At 40.4% G+C, this 21,504-nt stretch overlaps 1 protein-coding gene across 3 annotated transcripts in view; it reads right to left on the bottom strand.

The window, feature by feature from the left end:
* LOC138708747 (talin-1-like) overlaps nucleotides 1-21,504 on the bottom strand; it is an 86,809-nt gene that overhangs the window by 17,089 nt on the left and 48,216 nt on the right. For all 3 annotated transcript variants that reach the window (XM_069838883.1, XM_069838884.1, XM_069838885.1), the window contains exons 19-25: nucleotides 18,781-19,191; nucleotides 16,557-16,878; nucleotides 8,948-9,182; nucleotides 5,900-6,070; nucleotides 4,139-4,405; nucleotides 3,644-3,892; nucleotides 903-1,256 (exon numbers count right to left, since the gene is read on the bottom strand). In XM_069838883.1, the coding sequence (XP_069694984.1) occupies nucleotides 903-1,256; nucleotides 3,644-3,892; nucleotides 4,139-4,405; nucleotides 5,900-6,070; nucleotides 8,948-9,182; nucleotides 16,557-16,878; nucleotides 18,781-19,191 (2,009 nt within the window). The remainder of the gene's footprint in view (nucleotides 1-902; nucleotides 1,257-3,643; nucleotides 3,893-4,138; nucleotides 4,406-5,899; nucleotides 6,071-8,947; nucleotides 9,183-16,556; nucleotides 16,879-18,780; nucleotides 19,192-21,504) is intronic.

Consider the following 21,504-nt stretch of genomic DNA (forward strand, 5'->3'; position numbering starts at 1 on the left):
CACTCGGTAATGAGTTTTGGAATAATATTCTGGGGAAATTCCACAGATAGTAACAATATATTTCTATTACAAAAAAGAGTACCAGTAATTAGAATAATAGTAGGTGCCAAATCTAGGGAATCGTGTAGGACTATTTTAAAAAAACTACAAATAATGCCCATGGCTTGTCAGTATATCTTTTCATTAATAATCTTCCTCGTATGTAATCGTGAAAACTTTGTAACTAATTCAACAGTTCATAGCATGAATAGACGTCAAAAAAATGACTTTCATACTCCATCAGCAAGTCTATCGTGCTATCAAAAAAGAATGCGTTAAGTTATATGGCTGTAAAAATTTTTAATAGCCTCCTTATCGATATAAAAAATGAAACTCAAAACATAAGATTATTTAGGGCCAAATTAAAGAAGTACCTAATTTCTCACGCCTTCTATTCTGTAGGTGAATTCATGACATTCAATAACACTTCATGAAATTGATACTAAAACTTTGTGTTGTATTAGTAGACTATATTGGAAACCTCGTCTGTATATATTTCATCTAGACTGTGACTATAAATTAAGATTTTATAATAGTATTAAGTTTTTTGACTTGTTCCATATTCTAGGTGTAAGCATGTATGAATACCATGGAATGTTAATAAATACAATACAATACAATATAGCATAAATTTAATTTCTTAATTAAGAGGTAAGAATGACATAGACCATAATTCAAAGCCACACTTTTAACAAAAATTGTTTTTTGTGCGATTTCATTTCTTACACATATGGGGAAGATACTACATCTAATAGCATCTCCTGTAAAATTTTGTCTGTGTGGCTTAGGACTATATCATTCTCACACCTTCAATTTATTCTCTCATTATAGAAACAAATTATCTAGTGCAATGTTGCTCTCACCTGAGCGTCAGGGTTATTAGGTCCTAAGGACGCAGCCCCAAATTTGACGAACTCGGCCAGTTGCACGATGGTGGACACAGTGTTCTGGGCAGCTACGGCCAGCTGCTCCTGTGAGGACACTGCCCCTGTGACCAGTGAATTGGTGTCCTTTGCTAACATCCCAGCCATCTTAATTATTTTATCGCGATGATCAACAAACGACTCGTCTTCATTCTCAGCATTAAGCGTGCCGGCCATGGCGACCATGACAGTGGCGTCCAGGTCCCCAATGATGCCCGAAACTGTGCCAGACGCGTTGATACATGCCTGAGTACCACGCGAACCTGCCTGCAGAGCTACCAGCACCTGCGACACCTAGTACACAAGATGATACCATGCACAAACACTGGACAAAAAATAAAATTATAACTATGGGCTGCAGACATTTGCCTCAACGAAGTGAAACCATGCTCTGCGGTCAACATCAGAATACAACGTAAAACCATGGTCTGTAACTGCAGGCTCTACATAAAACGAAGTGAAACCTTGATTTCTATGTCATACAATACATAACAGTGAAACAGTGAGTAAGGCCTATTAACATTTGCATGGAGTAATAATATTATTTAGAGCAACAGATCAATACAGCAGCAAAATAAAATTATCATTCCAGGTTGCAATAAACCGCACATAACAAAATTATACCATGATTCGATGCTGCACCCGTCACAGGGTTCAGGGTTGTCGAAACCTGAACACAATACCGTGAAACCATGATTAGGACAAGTCGACAGCTGAATATGATATAGTAAAACCGTGATCCGGAAATCGTAATTTGGGGCTGTCAAAATCTGAATACATCCAATTGAACCATAATATTGAAAGCTGATAGAACGTAGTTGAACCATAATATTGAAAGATGATAGGACGTAGTTGAACCATAATATTGAAAGCTGATAGAACGTAGCTGAACCATAATATTGAAAGCTGATAGAACGTAGTTGAAGCATAATATTGAAAGCTGATAGAACGTAGTTGAACCATAATATTGAAAGCTGACAGAACGTGTTTGAACCATAATACTGAAAGCTGATAGAACGTAGTTGAACCATAATATTGAAAGCTGATAGAACGTAGCTGAACCATAATATTGAAAGCTGATAGAACGTAGTTGAAGCATAATATTGAAAGCTTATAGAACGTAGTTGAACCATAATATTGAAAGCTGATAGAACGTAGTTGAACCATAATATTGAAAGCTGATAGAACGTAGTTGAACCATAATATTGAAAGCTGATAGGACGTAGTTGAACCATAATATTGAAAGCTGATAGGACGTAGTTGAACCATAATATTGAAAGCTGATAGGACGTAGTTGAACCATAATATTGAAAGCTGGTAGAACGTAGTTGAACCATAATATTGAAAGCTGACAGAACGTGTTTGAACCATAATACTGAAAGCTGATAGGACGTAGTTGAACCATAATATTGAAAGCTGATAGGACGTAGCTGAACCATAATATTGAAAGCTGATAGAACGTAGCTGAACCATAATATTGAAAGCTGATAGAACGTAGTTGAAGCATAATATTGAAAGCTGATAGAACGTAGTTGAACCATAATATTGAAAGCTGATAGAACGTAGTTGAACCATAATATTGAAAGCTGACAGAACGTGTTTGAACCATAATACTGAAAGCTGATAGAACGTAGTTGAACCATAATATTGAAAGCTGACAGAACGTGTTTGAACCATAATACTGAAAGCTGATAGAACGTAGTTGAACCATAATATTGAAAGCTGATAGAACGTAATTGAACCATAATATTGAAAGCTGATAGGACGTAGTTGAACCTTAATATTGAAAGCTGATAGGACGTAGTTGAACCATAATTCAAGGCTTTTGACACTTTCACATTATATAGTGTAACCACGATCCTGAAATGCAGGAAAAGTGAAAACCTAAGGTTACAACCAGGAGACCTGACATATGTGAACATAGCAAGTTGTAATTGTGTTTCTATAAAGTCTTTAGAGAACATTAATTTTCTGCATACTGGTAACTTTCGATTTTCACTATATGCAGCTAACATCATTGAAATAAAAACGCACAGTACATATGGTATACTACAAACAAGCCAAAATGTCTCTCCAAGCAATGTCACAAGGAACCTATGCAAATATACAACATTAAAGTATTCCGTTCTTTAAGAAAATTAGAACTGTGTAATACTGTCGTAAATTACATCAAATATAAAAACTTTAAAACTCTCTATAGTTAAAAACATTAAAATTGTAACACTCTAAAGTGAACATAAGAAACAATTAAATATAAAGTCACAAAATATAAACTGCACAGTCATCTAATTTTAGAAGTATGAAATGGTGTCATGTAAAGTCAGTGCAATGGATAGTTGGAGAATGTAAACAGTCACACAAGATCATATGCTTTTTACTTTCCTCTGTGGTACGCCCATGCGGAGAGGGAACAGGCTATGGCTTGTTTAGATTGTCCAATTATCCATTGCGCTGGCTGTATGTGATTTTAATATGCAGATAAACATTACCATGAAGTAACAGTAACAGTATCGAAGATTTTATAGTTTATCTAAATTTGATTGCTTCTTCATTTATCATATCTACAGATGGGTTTAATAAAAATAGAATAATAAATGCCACATGCAAATACCTGTATACTTCACATCAATACACATATCTACACGATGTCACATAGAACCATACAAAAATTAAACACGTACCTTTTGTGAGACATGGCGAGCACTGTCGGCCACTTCTTTTTGTGTCACTTGACCAGTGCTGCCCAACTTCACGACTTCCTGGCAGGCCCGACCCAGTTCCTGAATGCCCGAGAGTATGCGTGAGGCCACTTCGGCATTAGGGGTGGCTGCAGCTGCCCCTGTAGCGTCTGTTGCCAGCTGCACATACAGGCGTGACAGTTCCGCACTCAAGGCTCCCAGACGTCCCGGATCTATGGCACACTTGACCGCCTGCACACACCCATATGAAAGATATCATCTCTGTTTATGCTCTTTAATTCCTTCCTTAGATTTACATTGCTTTTTTATTTATTGTGACATGAGGAGAAAAAAAAAACAACCGTACCTATGCCTTACATGACTGCATTGCTTACCACAATACTGTAGATACATAGATCATTATTATTACTATTATTATTATTATTATTATTATTATTATTATTATTATTATTATTATTACTACTATTATTGGATTACCATATCCTGTGCAGTCCTGGCTACCTCCTTGGAGGCAACCACCATTCGCGTCTGGTAGTCCACAAAGCTCAGCTCTTCGTTCTCAGAGTGTGTTGACAGGCGACGGCTGTTATTAGTGACACGTGTCATAGCACGTGTGATGGAATCCAAGATACCCGTCACCATGCCTGCCTGCGTGGCGAGGTGCTCCAGAGTTACGCCCACGTCTTTCAAAGCATTGCGTGTTGCATCCACTGCCTCGTCGATGCCTGGGTGAATGTGTACTGCCTGCCACATATTCGTATCATCTGATAAGTAACTGATATAATTAATTGCAGAATTTTAAACAGAACAGTAAAAATTGAAATTTAATTTATTTCTCAGTATTCACTTTACCTGAAAATGATAAAGTGATATATTTTATGAAGACTGATATCAAAATAATAAATGAGTTGTGTATCAAAATAATTACGTAGATTCATTACAACCTATAAGAATTTGGTCTGATACTAATTAACGTAATGGAGATATAGATTTGAAAAACAAATAAACAACTAAAAAAAAAGAATAATGAATAAGGTAGGTTGTATTGTAAAATTAGGTTCACTTACTAATTAGGTTATTTTATGTATTATTATTACTTCGGAATATGTATGATAAGAACTTTCTGTGTTAAATTTTAACGTACCTTGTTAACATGTTTCGACCTATTTTCGGTCATCTTCAGAACTGGTCGTTGTTGGTCTTGGCGCCTCTTGTTTCCTGATAGGGTGTGTTCGTAGTGTAGAGTCAAAGAGTGTATGTGTTTTGAAATTGAATTGTGTGTTGAGAATATCGTTGGGGTGTGTTTTCGTGTGTCTGTATATTTCATATTGTTCTAGTGTGTTGAGTTTCTGGCTTTTGGTTGGATGCAACACACAACTCAATTTCAAAACACACACACTCTTTGACTCTACACTACGAACGTACCCTCACAGGAAACAAGAGGCGCCAGTTCTGAAGATGACCCAGAATAGGTCGAAACATGTTAACAAGGTACGTGAATATTTAACATAGAAAGTCTTATCATACATATTCCGAAGTGATACAGTGTTAAAAGTTGTGTAATCAAGATGTATTATTATTAATTGTAATTGTTGTGTTAAATTGTATTGTGTATTGTATAATTGTACTGTTTATTGTAATTTTATTGTGTATTGTTTATATTGTGTATACCACTGCCACCAGGTGCTTGCCCACTTGCAGTGTAAATAAATAAATACATACAAGAATATATAAAAATAAATACGTGGTAAATAACTAAATAAATGATAAAAATGCGTATGAATTAAATATGTAAATAAAAAATAAGTAAATAGATACAGTAATACATTTATTATATCTATATCAACCAAAGGTCTTTTTGTATCGATAAGCTGGCTACGGACTGGAAGGTCCGGGGTTCGATCCCAGGTGGTGACAGGATTTTTTCTCGTTGCCAAACTTTCAGAACGGCCCCGAGGTTCACTCAGCCTCCTATAAAATTGAGTACCGGGTCTTTCCCGGGGGTAAAAGGCGGTCAGAGCGTGGTGCCGACCACACCACCTCATTCTAGTGCCGAGGTCATGGAAAGCATGGGGCTCTACCTCCATGCCCCCCAAGTGCCTTCATGGCATGTTACGGGGATACCTTTACCTTTTTAACATTTTAGACCACGTTACTTATGATTCATTATATAAAAAGAAAAGAAGAAAATCCTTAGGAATAATTTAAATCAAAAGTCCATATTGTGTTGTCTCTTACCTTGCGGTTGCCTCCACCCTCTTTGGTGGCGACAACAAGCTGTAGAGCACACTCTGTCACTGTCTTCGTCTGGTCCAGCAGCTCCATCTGTTGCTTCGAGTGCACCATATTGGAGGCTGCACCAATCGCTCCAGCCACCAGCGGCTCGAAATAAAGCACCATCTGATTCACCTGAGGAATATGAATGAAATGTTAAAGTTTCGGAAACATATCACACTACACCACTCTGACCAGTTTAATATTGATGTTTTATACTCGAAATAATGGACTCGAAGGGTGAGTAGAACAGTTGAAGGTGTTGTGCTTCTTATTACGTCAGAGTGCAGCCCGGCTAGTTTGCTAACAGCTTCTCAACAAAGATACTTCCGACAGATTCTACCACAGGCACCAACTTGAAGAAAATATTGGAGGTTGGGGAGAAATATGCCCTGATCCTATCCACTTTCTTAGGCTTGGTTTTCTCTCTCAAGCAAATGGTCTTTGCTTTCATCGCGATAATCTTGTTAATAGGAAACAACCAAAGAAATAAATTACACTAATGGAAAGTGTGGAATGATAATGGCAAGGAAACTTAATTACTCGAAGTAAACCTGTCCCTCAGACTATTTGTTCACTACAAATAATGTCGTAGGATCCAGTGGCGCCAATTCTAAGAGGCCTAGGTCCTTTTGGCCCTCCTCCCCCAAAAAAATTATTGAATTAAACAAAAAATGACTCAAGAGCTTGTACAGTGCATACATTTTATCTTCCCCCACTCGCGGATGTGGAGTGGAAGCGGCAGTGCATAGCACAGCTGTACACATGCGGTCAAGAATGATAAAATGTATGTACTATACATATGAGTTACTTCAGTATATATTTATAGGAAGAAGTCTTCTATGAACTATTTACATTGGCGTTTATACACCCCTAAAACATACCATGATTCACAAGCGACTCTATCTTTGTCCTCAGGTGGAGAGGGAACAATTTTGTTGGACCAATTATAGGCTAATTGGTTATCTCAATTTATTACCTTCAACTATCCCAAGAAGTACCGTACATACATTTCTCCTCTCCATCACATGTTAGTATAGTAGTATAGTACAGTATTTATTAGCTAACGATATAGCAAAAGCTAATGACATTGTCAAATTACACGTGTGAAATTATCGTGCAAAAATGGAAAATATTCTATTACAACACTAGAGATAAAACAAAATGATCACAAATACTCCTTAGAGTTTACAATTGAGAGTCAAGATTATCAAAAATAGGCTAATATCTAGATGAAAATTGTAACACACTGATCACAAATATTATTTGATACTCTCCGTTTATACACAATAAAACAAGAATTCACTTAACAATTTATGTGAATTTCCTAATATATTACAAAATAATAATAAAATTCAGAGAAATAAACCTAAGAAATATCTACAGCTTGATTTTCTAATTCAAAATATACTTGCACAGAATAGAATGGGTTTCTAAGAAGCCACATTTTCACTTTGACTTTGAATATGTCAAGTGACACTTCCTGTGCTTTCTGTGGTAACATGTTGAACATCCTACAGCCAAACATGTTAGGACTACTTTTAACTTTGGTTAGTCTGCAAAATGGTATGTCCAGTTTTTCTTTATTACGAGTATTATACTCATGTTTATCCATCCTACTGGTGAAGCCATAAAGATTTTTCTTGATGTAAAGAAGAAGTTCCAGAATATATTCATTAACAACTGTTAAGATGGACTCCTGTATGAACAGTGGTGTTTATAATATAGGGCTGGTTACTGGTAGTATTTCTAGTTTGTAAATATAATTCATCAAGTTTTTTTAATTTTATAATCACTTACTATTTTAAAGAAATAATAAAATTGCTTTCATAATTGTATTGATCTGATATATTAAGCATTAAATCCATAATAAATTCCAACAGATTAAGATCTCTTGAAACACTATTATTGTTAGTTGTTTGTTCTATACTAACTTGCGGTGTCAATATAATACGTACTTACCGCATGACAGATGATTTAATAACAATATCTCACTATGTGACACAGATTTTATTAGTCTCCACCAGCCATACTTACCGCATGACAGATGATTTAATAACAATATCTCACTATGTGACACAGATTTTATTAGTCTTCACCAGCCATACTTACCGCATGACAGATGATTTAATAACAATATCTCACTATGTAACACAGATTTTATTAGTCTTCACCAGCCATACTTACCGCATGACAGCTGATTTAATAACAATATCTCACTATGTGACACAGATTTTATTAGTCTTCACCAGCCATACTTACCGCATGACAGATGATTTAATAACAATATCTCACTATGTAACACAGATTTTATTAGTCTTCACCAGCCATACTTACCGCATGACAGCTGATTTAATAACAATATCTCACTATGTGACACAGATTTTATTAGTCTTCACCAGCCATACTTACCGCATGACAGATGATTTAATAACAATATCTCACTACGTAACACAGATTTTATTAGTCTTCACCAGCCATACTTACCGCATGACAGCTGATTTAATAACAATATCTCACTATGTGACACAGATTTTATTAGTCTTCACCAGCCATACTTACCGCATGACAGATGATTTAATAACAATATCTCACTATGTGACACAGATTTTATTAGTCTCCACCAGCCATACTTACCGCATGACAGATGATTTAATAACAATATCTCACTATGTGACACAGATTTTATTAGTCTCCACCAGCCATACTTACCGCATGACAGATGATTTAATAACAATATCTCACTATGTGACACAGATTTTATTAGTCTTCACCAGCCATACTTACCGCATGACAGATGATTTAATAACAATATCTCACTATGTGACACAGATTTTATTAGTCTTCACCAGCCATACTTACCGCATGACAGATGATTTAATAACAATATCTCACTATGTGACACAGATTTTATTAGTCTCCACCAGCCATACTTACCGCATGACAGATGATTTAATAACAATATCTCACTATGTGACACAGATTTTATTAGTCTCCACCAGCCATACTTACTGCATGACAGATATTTTCGGCCTCGAACTTTCCAGCAGTGCGCACTAATTCCAGTCTCTCTTCGATCTCTCTGGACGAACTCTGTGTCTGCTCTGTGAATCCCTGTAGGTTATGGTCACGACGAGGTGATAAGCTCTGTGATACGGCCGCCAGTGACGCCTGGTCCAGTACTCGAATGAGGGCACTCAGCTTCTCTATTGCCTCATCACAATCCTTCTGTCCTGGCGCCTTGTCCCTACCAATCATCGTTTTCAATTTACAAACATTACACAAATTATTACTTCTTGAACAAGGAATTTTATGTTAGTGGACTATAAAATTATGGCAGATGTCGCAAAAATATTTTCGTTCTGAAGTTACATTCAGTTTTGAGGGACCAGAAACAACTAAGTAAACTAAAAGAACTCCAAAAGGAAATAACATTTCAATGGATAACTAGTCATTGTGGTATACCTGGAAACGAGAAAGTCGATAATATTGCAAAACAGGCAACATATTTGCAACCAAGACCTCTTCAAGTGATATCTCTATCCAGTGCTTTTGCTTCAGTAAAGTCTCAGTTTACAAACCTATGGATCAACAACTGGCACTCTTCTGGCAAAGGAAAAATTTTACAGTCTGTACAAAAGAAACCAAATGACCTGGAAATGTATAAAAACTTGCCCAGACATCGCTAATATGTTTTCGCGGGATATCAGCCGAGTTAAGATTTTGGAATGCTCCAAGCTTTCGACTGCTATCTCTGCAGCCATCTTCAGGGAAGTGATGTCCGAACAGAAAGTCGAAAGGTTATATAGATGTGGCTGTCTCAGGTGAAACGGGATTGGTTGGCGGATCGGCCAATCCGGGGCCGGGAATTGTCATCGCTCGTAAGCTCCGCCCCTCCCGGGATTGCTGCGTGAAGTTTGGCGGGCGGCGAGCCCTGTTCCGCCGGTTGGAATCGGTTGCCGTCCTCGGTCCGTGATCTTCATGACCTTGATTGTAAGAGGGCCTGAGTTGGTCTAAGGCCGGTGTCCATGCCTGACTGAGCTGGAGTCCACTGTCTCTGTTAAAGTTGTTTTTCTACAGCTTGATCTCTATGGCCTCCTTGATTGTACGATCCCAGTAGTGGCTTGATTTGTTAATGACCTTGGTGTGGTCAAACAGTATTTTATGCTCCTTTTCTATGCTGTGTTGCGCCACTGCAGATTTTTCCGGGTAATACAGCCTCAGGTTCCTCTTATGTTCTTTGATTCTGTCTTCTATTGTGCGGCCAGTCTGCCCTATGTATACTTCGCCACACTCGCATGGAATCTTGTAAATCCCTGGAGTCCTTAAGCCCTGACTGTCTTTAACCTGACGTAGATGACTCCGGATTTTGCTCTGTGGTTTATGGATGGTTTTGATATTAACCTTCTGGAGGATTCTGCTTATTTTGTGTGACACGCTCCCGCAGAATGGAATGAAAGCTTTCTTTGTCGGTTCTTGCTTGCTGTCTAAGTCTATTGTGTTACATCTCGTGGTAACTTGTTTGAGGGCTTTGCTGATGTCTCTCCGGCTGTAGTTGTTTTGTTGTAGTGTTCTACGAAGATGGTCCATTTCTGCAGGCAAGTTGTTGATATCGGAAATGACTATGGCGCGATGTAGTAGACTAGTCAGGACGGACTTCTTCTGCGAAGGGTGGTGGAGGCTGAGTGCATTCAGGTACAGATCTGTGTGCGTCGGCTTTCTATACACGCCATGTCCGAGAGTACCATCTGCTTTCCTGTGTATGTGGATATCCAGGAACGGCAGTGAGCCCTCTGACTCCACCTCCATGGTGAACTGGATATTCGCGTGGATGCTGTTGAGATGTTGTAGGAACTCTTGTAGCTTGTCTTGTCCGTGCGGCCAGATCACGAAGGTGTCGTCTACGTAGCGGAAGAAGTGGCTCGGCTTGTGTGTGGCTGAGTCTAGGGCCTGGTGTTCGAAGTGCTGCATGTAAAAGTTAGCAATAGCAGGTGACAGTGGGGAGCCCATTGCCACGCCGTCGGTTTGTTCGTAGAACTCACTGTTGTACGTGAAGTAAGTAGTAGTCAAGGCCAGTCGGAAGAGTTGTAGAATATCATCCGGGAATTGTTCCGCTACCAGTTCAAGAGCCTCTTTTATCGGAACCTTTGTGAAGAGTGAAATTACATCGAAGCTCACTAGTAGATCTGATGGGACCACTGTGATGTTCTCCAGAATTCTAACAAATTCTGTAGAGTTTTTCACATGATGTTCACACGTTTCAATCAGGGGTTGGAGCATGTTGGTTAGATGCTTGGCCAGGTGGTATGTGGGCGACCCGATGGTGCTAACAATGGGTCGTAATGGTAGCCCTTGTTTGTGGATCTTGGGGAGCCCGTAAATCCGAGGTGGTGTGGCCGAGTGTGGTAGTAGAACTTTTATAACCTCGGCAGGCAGCGAGGAAGATTTCAGCAGCGTGGTGGTTCTTCTTATGATCCTGTTAGTGGGATCACGTGTCAGTTTCTTGTAGGTCGTGTCTGCTAGTAGTTCAACAATTTTCTGGTGGTACGTTGAAGAGTCCAACACCACCGTAGCGTTTCCTTTGTCGGCCTGGAGAACGACTATACTCTCATCTTCACGTAGCTCCCAGAGCGCTAGTCGTTCATTCCTCGTGATATTGGGTTTGGGTGGTCTGGCTGTGTTGATTATTCGGCAGACATCTCTTCTCACTTCTTCAGATATTCCAGGAGGAAGAGAGGAGATAGCTTGCTCCACTCCACTGATAATGTCCTTGATTGGATATTTTCTTGGAGCTGGAACGAAATTTAGGCCCTTGGCTAGTACCGATATGGTGTCTTCGTCCAATGTTTTACTTGATACATTAATGACAAGTTTGTTCTTGTCCAGCGGTTGGATGCCTGGCTGTGAGGGGGCCAATCTGTGGAATTTCTCCATTTGCCTCCCTCTGACTTTCTTCATATGCATCTGCACCTGGGCGGTTAGTGACCTGTCGATCCATTCTTGATCAGATGGTTGTAGCCTCCCGTAGCATTGTAAGCGTAGCTGTAGTAGCTCCCGTGAGATGTTGTTGAGTTCCAGGTATGTGTGATGAATTCTCTCCCTTATGAGGGCCAAGCTGGCTCGTCTGCATATTCTCTGGGCCTTCACTGTTCGAATTTCATGTTTAACGACAGCAAATTTAGGGACGACTTTCTTGTCTCGACATCTACGTAGGAAGGCAAGTGTACATAGTAGACTTGCCCTCTTCTTGTGTCCTTGTTCCAATCTCTGAAGGACATGAAGGAGATTGGAACAAGGACACAAGAAGAGGGCAAGTCTACTATGTACACTTGCCTTCCTACGTAGATGTCGAGACAAGAAAGTCGTCCCTAAATTTGCTGTCGTTAAACATGAAATTCGAACAGTGAAGGCCCAGAGAATATGCAGACGAGCCAGCTTGGCCCTCATAAGGGAGAGAATTCATCACACATACCTGGAACTCAACAACATCTCACGGGAGCTACTACAGCTACGCTTACAATGCTACGGGAGGCTACAACCATCTGATCAAGAATGGATCGACAGGTCACTAACCGCCCAGGTGCAGATGCATATGAAGAAAGTCAGAGGGAGGCAAATGGAGAAATTCCACAGATTGGCCCCCTCACAGCCAGGCATCCAACCGCTGGACAAGAACAAACTTGTCATTAATGTATCAAGTAAAACATTGGACGAAGACACCATATCGGTACTAGCCAAGGGCCTAAATTTCGTTCCAGCTCCAAGAAAATATCCAATCAAGGACATTATCAGTGGAGTGGAGCAAGCTATCTCCTCTCTTCCTCCTGGAATATCTGAAGAAGTGAGAAGAGATGTCTGCCGAATAATCAACACAGCCAGACCACCCAAACCCAATATCACGAGGAATGAACGACTAGCGCTCCGGGAGCTACGTGAAGATGAGAGTATAGTCGTTCTCCAGGCCGACAAAGGAAACGCTACGGTGGTGTTGGACTCTTCAACGTACCACCAGAAAATTGTTGAACTACTAGCAGACACGACCTACAAGAAATTGACACGTGATCCCACTAACAGGATCATAAGAAGAACCACCACGCTGCTGAAATCTTCCTCGCTGCCTGCCGAGGTTATAAAAGTTCTACTACCACACTCGGCCACACCACCTCGGATTTACGGGCTCCCCAAGATCCACAAACAAGGGCTACCATTACGACCCATTGTTAGCACCATCGGGTCGCCCACATACCACCTGGCCAAGCATCTAACCAACATGCTCCAACCCCTGATTGAAACGTGTGAACATCATGTGAAAAACTCTACAGAATTTGTTAGAATTCTGGAGAACATCACAGTGGTCCCATCAGATCTACTAGTGAGCTTCGATGTAATTTCACTCTTCACAAAGGTTCCGATAAAAGAGGCTCTTGAACTGGTAGCGGAACAATTCCCGGATGATATTCTACAACTCTTCCGACTGGCCTTGACTACTACTTACTTCACGTACAACAGTGAGTTCTACGAACAAACCGACGGCGTGGCAATGGGCTCCCCGCTGTCACCTGCTATTGCTAACTTTTACATGCAGCATTTCGAACACCAGGCCCTAGACTCAGCCACACACAAGCCGAGCCACTTCTTCCGCTACGTAGACGACACCTTCGTGATCTGGCCGCACGGACAAGACAAGCTACAAGAGTTCCTACAACATCTCAACAGCATCCACGCGAATATCCAGTTCACCATGGAGGTGGAGTCAGAGGGCTCACTGCCGTTCCTGGATATCCACATACACAGGAAAGCAGATGGTACTCTCGGACATGGCGTGTATAGAAAGCCGACGCACACAGATCTGTACCTGAATGCACTCAGCCTCCACCACCCTTCGCAGAAGAAGTCCGTCCTGACTAGTCTACTACATCGCGCCATAGTCATTTCCGATATCAACAACTTGCCTGCAGAAATGGACCATCTTCGTAGAACACTACAACAAAACAACTACAGCCGGAGAGACATCAGCAAAGCCCTCAAACAAGTTACCACGAGATGTAACACAATAGACTTAGACAGCAAGCAAGAACCGACAAAGAAAGCTTTCATTCCATTCTGCGGGAGCGTGTCACACAAAATAAGCAGAATCCTCCAGAAGGTTAATATCAAAACCATCCATAAACCACAGAGCAAAATCCGGAGTCATCTACGTCAGGTTAAAGACAGTCAGGGCTTAAGGACTCCAGGGATTTACAAGATTCCATGCGAGTGTGGCGAAGTATACATAGGGCAGACTGGCCGCACAATAGAAGACAGAATCAAAGAACATAAGAGGAACCTGAGGCTGTATTACCCGGAAAAATCTGCAGTGGCGCAACACAGCATAGAAAAGGAGCATAAAATACTGTTTGACCACACCAAGGTCATTAACAAATCAAGCCACTACTGGGATCGTACAATCAAGGAGGCCATAGAGATCAAGCTGTAGAAAAACAACTTTAACAGAGACAGTGGACTCCAGCTCAGTCAGGCATGGACACCGGCCTTAGACCAACTCAGGCCCTCTTACAATCAAGGTCATGAAGATCACGGACCGAGGACGGCAACCGATTCCAACCGGCGGAACAGGGCTCGCCGCCCGCCAAACTTCACGCAGCAATCCCGGGAGGGGCGGAGCTTACGAGCGATGACAATTCCCGGCCCCGGATTGGCCGATCCGCCAACCAATCCCGTTTCACCTGAGACAGCCACATCTATATAACCTTTCGACTTTCTGTTCGGACATCACTTCCCTGAAGATGGCTGCAGAGATAGCAGTCGAAAGCTTGGAGCATTCCAAAATCTTAACTCGGCTGATATCCCGCGAAAACATATTAGCGAACCAACGCCGAGAAAGCCTCAAATCATACATATTGCCCAGACATGTTCAAACATTTTTAACAAGAGCCAGAACAGGTCACATTGTCACTCAATTGTACCTACACCGATTTCACCTTTCTGATAATCCTACTTGTCTGTGGTGTAATAATCATGATGAAGATCTGGAACACATTCTTCTATACTGTCCATCCATAAACCACAAAAGAAGTAAATTAAAATCATCAGTACCAATTGCAGAAGATACAGCCCTGCAGTATATATTGACTACACCCCAACTCTGGCTACTAGCAACAGGCATCTATAATGAACACCGATCAAAATACCCCTCATTTCTCGTGAAAAACAACAACTGAATAGACTATAGTGGACTATAATGGACTTTATGTTGTCAGCAAACAGCTGGATACGTTAAGAAGATTGATTTACATTCAGTTTTCACTATAAACTTATACAATGAAAGCGACTTTCGTAGCAAACGATAAAATTATCACTATGAAAGTATTGTATGTTTTAATACTTAATGGTGTTCAATATGGAGGTGTTTTGTAATTTTGTTATGGCTGTGATGTGTTCTTTGTAACGTGTTTGAAATGATCTGCCTGTCTGTCCTATGTAGAAGTTGTTGCAGGTGTTACATTTGAGTTTGTATACGCCTGTGTGGTTGTACGCCTCCACATATGCAGAACACATCACAAATGCTAACCACGCCTACAGAGACATCAACACAGACATGGAAATACTGCACATCCAACCAAAAAGCCAGAAACTAAACACACTAGAACAATATGAAATATACAGACACACAAAAACACATCCCAATGAAATTCTCAACACACAACTCAATTTCAGAACACACACACTCTTTGACTCCACATTACACCACACGAACACACCCTCACAGGAAACAAAACAGGAGGCGCCAAGACCAACAACGACTAGTTCTGAGGATGATCCATAATAGGTCGAAACATGTAAACCAGGTATGATAGAATTTAACACAAGAAAGTCATATAATACATATTCCGAAGTGATACAGTGTTAAAAGTTGTGTAATCAAGATGTATAACTACATTTAATCGGCATCCAAATGGATGAAAGAATAGGAGTAAAGTAAAAAAATAATGAAGAAAGGAATAGATGAATTAATGCAAGAAAGAAGTCTAAAAGACAATTAAAAGGTGGACAGAACAGCTTGGTTACTGGTACTAACTTATTAGCAATTGGAAAATATATATCTGAAAACATTTATAGAACGAACATATTGATGCTACAAGTTGCTTCTCCATATTTAGAAACAAGATATCATTTCATCTTTTAGAAAAGTCAATGATATATTGTTTATCCTGAAACATGCCTGTTACTTATTTCAAAGTTTTAGTACGTTGTAGCTACTTGTTTCCATAGGAAAGAACAGCATTTCACAAAATAGAAAAGTTAGCTGCAAAAGTTATGTGAGAAGTCACACTCATGTCACACAAACCAAGAGAACACCTTTCCTCAACTAACTGATCTCTAACTGGTTCTTTCTACAGTTAGGACGATGATGATGATGATGATGATGATGATGAAATTCAAAAATATTTTCGATGACGAACTTTTCCGTATGCTCAGTCTTCTCCAACAAGAAAACATGTGCCTCTTCATGATACTTAGTTTTCATCAGTACTTTTTAGATAGTGAGGTGAAAATGTTTACTGATATGTAATCTTTATAATTATGAGGAAAGAAGTGTTTGAGTCTAAAATGATGGTACCTGATTGACGTCACCAGCTTCTTGATAGATTCGGATACACCTTTGCTGTGGTTGGCTAGCTGTTGCCAGGTGGGTGAGTCCCTGGGAGTGACGGCCAGAGATTTGACGACTTGCATTATGGAACACGAGTCATGAATGATGGCGCGTCCCGATTCCAGGATCGGCTCCTGTGCGAGCTGGGCCTCTGCACTTATCTTAGCAGGCTGGCTGGTGAACTCCGGGTACCCACCAAATGTGCAGAGGTCATCTACGGCGTCCAGCAATGGTTTCATTGCAGCTGTACAGCTCTCGCGATTGTGATCACTGAACTCCTTATCTAGGGCTGCCAGCAATTCAATACACAATGTCTGTTAATTTCCAATTTTTCAAGGAAAAATTACATTCTAAGTCTGACCTAATCACACATGTCAGACAGTTTCCACAATAAATGCAATTTTGAATATTAAAACAGGCAATAAGTCATTTATTTAATAGGCCGTGTAGAAAGCAGTGGAGACCTTTTATTTATTTCAACAACTATCTGCTATCCAACTCCGAATACAATGCAGACTACTGATATGTTTCTTTTTCTTTACATCAGAGAACTTTTGGTCTCAACCGAGTTGTTGAACCAAAGTTACATTTGTCCGTAAAACAAAGAAGTTGATAGGATAAGAAATAGAACTGTAGGTAATTTTGGCTGGAATTCCTTCAGTTAGAGATAAAGTTATTTTACGTTTCATAAATATGTGACAGGCATCCCTGATTTTACTTACGGTACCTTTCAGAGGAAACCACACCAAGGATTTTCATTATCCCTTATAAATACATCTCTTTCTTCCAGGTTTAAACCCACGAATTTTCAACTTGATCATGTATTAATGTTGTCGTGAGAAGATAAGTTGAGCATATGGAGGTATTCACGTTACTACAGTACCAATCAATTTACATCGTCATCTTATCTTCTCATGACAACATTAATACGACATCAAGTTGAAATGTCTATGGCTGCACTTGACATTTAGTAATACGATGAATTCTTAATGTTTCTAGAAATATGACTTCAACAATCACAGTTTACGGCAGTTTTAAATAATCTTGCTCCCATCATAGCAGCATCTAATGATTTTAATAATTGAATCGGTTATTTCGAAAACGTAATATGTACAGATCAGCTGCTTGTCTATGCAGATGACGTGAATATGTTAGGAGAAAATCCACAAACGATTAGGGAAAACACGGGAATTTTACTTGAAGCAAGTAAAGAGATAGGTTGGAAGTAAATCCCGAAAAGACAAAGTATATGATTATGTCTCGTGACGAGAATATTGTACGAAATGGAAATATAAAAATTGGAAATTTATCTTTAGAAGAGGTGGAAAAATTCAAACACCTGGGAGCAACAGTAACAAATATAAATGATACTCGGATGGAAATTAAACACAGAATAAATATGGGAAATGCCTGTTATTATTCAGTTCAGAAGCATTTATCATCCAGTCTGCTGTCAAAAAATCTGAAAGTTAGAATTTATAAAACAGTTATATTACCGGTTGTTCTTTATGGTTGTGAAACTTGGACTCTCACTTTCAGAGAGGAACATAGGTTAAAGGTGTTTGAGAATAAGGTGCTTAGGAAAATATTTGGGGCTAAGAGGGATGAAGTTACAGGAGAATGGAAAAAGTTACACAACACAGAACTGCACGCATTGTATTCTTCACCTGACATAATTAGGAACATTAAATCCAGACATTTGAGATGGGCAGGGCATGTAGCACATATGGGCGAATCCAGAAATGCATATAGAGTGTTAGTTGGGAGGCCAGAGGGAAAAAGACCTTTGGGGAGGCCGAGACGTAGATGGGAAGATGATATAAAAATGGATATGAGGGAGGGGGATATGATGATAGAGACTGGATTAATCTTGCTCAGGATAGGGATCAGTGGCGGGCTTATGTGAGGGCGGCAATGAACCTCCAGGTTCCTTAAAAGCAAGTAGGTAGGTAAGTAAGTAAGTAAGTAATATGTACAGATCTGCGCAAACTACTTCAGTAGCATTTATCAAATCATAAAGTCTGACATTTTAAAGTTTGATACATTTGGCTTATCTGAAAATCAACATAAATTGTAAATATTTTTTCTGCTAGAATGGGAAGAAAGTTTTTCTGGTAGCAAATTATTTCCTATAGGTACCAGTTCGAGGAATTTCCTTTATTTTCTGATATTCCAGGCATTCAAGACTCACCCTTGATCTTCTCAACGAGGTCGGAAGTGCAGTTGGCCACGTCCTTGGCGGCCTGCAGGAAGTGCCTCTTTGCAACGGGGTTGGTGGTCTTGGAGGATGCGGTGCGGCACGCATTGCACAGTGCACTGGCATGCTTGGCTATCACAGTGGCGGCCGTCAGTGCTTGCTGCTGGTTAGTTAAGTGCTGACAGGCAGTGTGGATGGCTTGGGCGGCTCGCGCGAACTGCGCCTGATCCACGAGACCTGGGCGTGCAGCCACACTCGATGGATCTGACACTCCCACCAGATAGGCCGCTTGTGCAGTGGCCTCCACCAGGGTGCAGACCGCATTGGACACCATCTTCACGGCCCTCCCCAACTCCTCTAGTTCCGACTTCTTGGCATGGTTAGCGATGCCGGCCATTCCATCTCCTGTAGAGCAAGCACTTGTCATAAATCTGTCAACTGTCAGCAGCAGTTATGAATTCAAGAGAATTTATTTTCGCACCAGAGAAAGTTAATTCTCTTTAGACAGTCTATAATTAATTACTGGCACTGTTTTTGTATCTAAAGAATAAATCCTTATTTACGCGACCTAATAATTGTTATTGTGTGGTTTCATAACAAGCTGTTTTTTTACTTAATGGGTTGTTAGCCCTTCGCCCAACCCTCAAGCTGGAGGACCACCCTTTATTGGCTGTCTACGACTGCTTATTCAATATATTCGCAGCTACCCTCCATATCTGGAGGCTGTCTCCTCTATCTGCAACCTGAGGACACGCCATGCTGTGGTGATAGAGACCCACAAAAAAATCTGAGAAGTTAGAATTTATAAAACAGTTATATTACCGGTTGTTCTGTATGATTGTGAAACTTGGACTCTCACTTTGAGAGAGGAACAGAGATTAAGGGTGTTTGAGAATAAGGTGCTTAGGAAAATATTTGGGACTAAGAGTGTGACGATACTCAACCACACCAATATTTAGGCAAGGAACTTGGAAAAACCAGAATGAATTCAGAAAAGGAAAAAGAATTCCAAATTACAATACCTCCCTTTATTATAATTATTTCTTTCAAAAAACATTCAACAACAAGAATATATCCCTTTAATTATGATCTCTATCCTAAAAGGGCATTAACAAGAAAATTTCCAACAATAAGTAATAACAACATCTACCTGCATCATAATGTCTCTTAATATAGAATAACAACAAAACCTTCGGGAAACCATAAAAACAAATAACCAAACTATTTCGTTGAACAACAACCCCCTTTTAAATATCTTAAAAAAAACTGTTTACCCACTCATGTCCCATCTCAAACCACAGTCTCAAGTTCCCAGTGTACGAGGCCTGTCAAAAAAGTATCAGACCTTTAGCCAGAAAAAATATTTCAAATACCTGACGGGGTTGGGACCCTAATCCCCTTCAAAGTAGGCCCCTTGTGCTTGCACACACTTAGCCCACCGATCCTTCCACTGCCGGAAACACCTCTGGAATGGTGTTCAGCTCCGTCATAGCGTTCCGCATTATCTCTTCTCTACTCTCAAAACGGGATCCTTTCAGTGGTGTCTTCAATTTTGGAAACAACCAGAAGTCGCAAGGAGCCAGGTCTGGAGAGTAGGGAGGTTGGCGAACGGTTGTAATTCCATGTTTGGCCAAGAAAGTGTGGATCAATTGGGATGAATGTGTGGGGGTGTTGTCGTGATGCAAGTGCCAGTTGTTCGCCGTCCACATGTCTGGTCTTTTGCGCCGAACTGCATCATGGAGTCGCCGGAGAACATCGTGATAGTACTCCTTTGTCACCGTTTGTCCTTCCGGTGCGTATTCGTGATGCACAATTCCACGGACATCAAAGAAAACAGTCAGCATCACCTTGATTTTGCTTCGCACCTGCCGCGCTTTCTTCGGCCTTGGAGACTCGGGATGCTTCCATTGCGACGATTGTCTTTTTGTTTCTGGGTCGTACCCGTACACCCATGACTCATCTCCAGTTATCACGGTGTTCAGAAACCCAGGATCAGTGTTGGAGGTGTCCAGAAGGTCCTGTGCAACGTCACGACGGAGGTCTTTTTGTTCCGGGGACAACAACTTGGGCACGAATTTCGCAGCCACTCGGTTCATGTTCAAATCATCACGCAAAATTGCATGTGCAGAATCTTTACTCACTCCAACCTCTTCAGCAATCTCCCGCACGGTCAAACAACGATCTGCCATCACCAAATTTCGCACCCTCTCAACAACAGCTGCACTCCGAGCAGTTTGGTGCCTGCCACAACGCTGCTCACTCTCCGCTGATGTGCGGCCATCTTTGAATTGGTTGAACCACTCCTTAATTTATGTTACACCCATCACATCTTCCCCAAACACCTGCTGAATCTTACGAATTGTTTGACTTTGAGAATCACCAAGCTTTTGAAAAAATTTGATGCAGTATTTTTGCTCAATTCGTTCAGTCATCTTGCGAGAAAACTAAATCCGACAAACACTTAGAACAGCACCTTACTTGGCGACCACCAGCCAGTGACTGGCATAAGAGAATGCGGTGAAAAAATTCAAGCATGAGCATTACAGTTCCTCCTTCCACCGTGCACAGTGGCGCCGCCTTAGAATCACTACTTTGCGCGGGAAAATTTAAGGTCGGATACATTTTAGACAGGCCTCGTATACCTATCGGATTCTAACGTCAATTTTAAGTTGGCTCATCCCTCCAGGTGAACTGATTCCAGGTTCTTAATCGTCCATC

This window comes from Periplaneta americana, chromosome 11 (assembly GCF_040183065.1).
Source record: "Periplaneta americana isolate PAMFEO1 chromosome 11, P.americana_PAMFEO1_priV1, whole genome shotgun sequence".
NCBI classification, from domain to species: Eukaryota; Metazoa; Arthropoda; class Insecta; order Blattodea; family Blattidae; genus Periplaneta; species Periplaneta americana.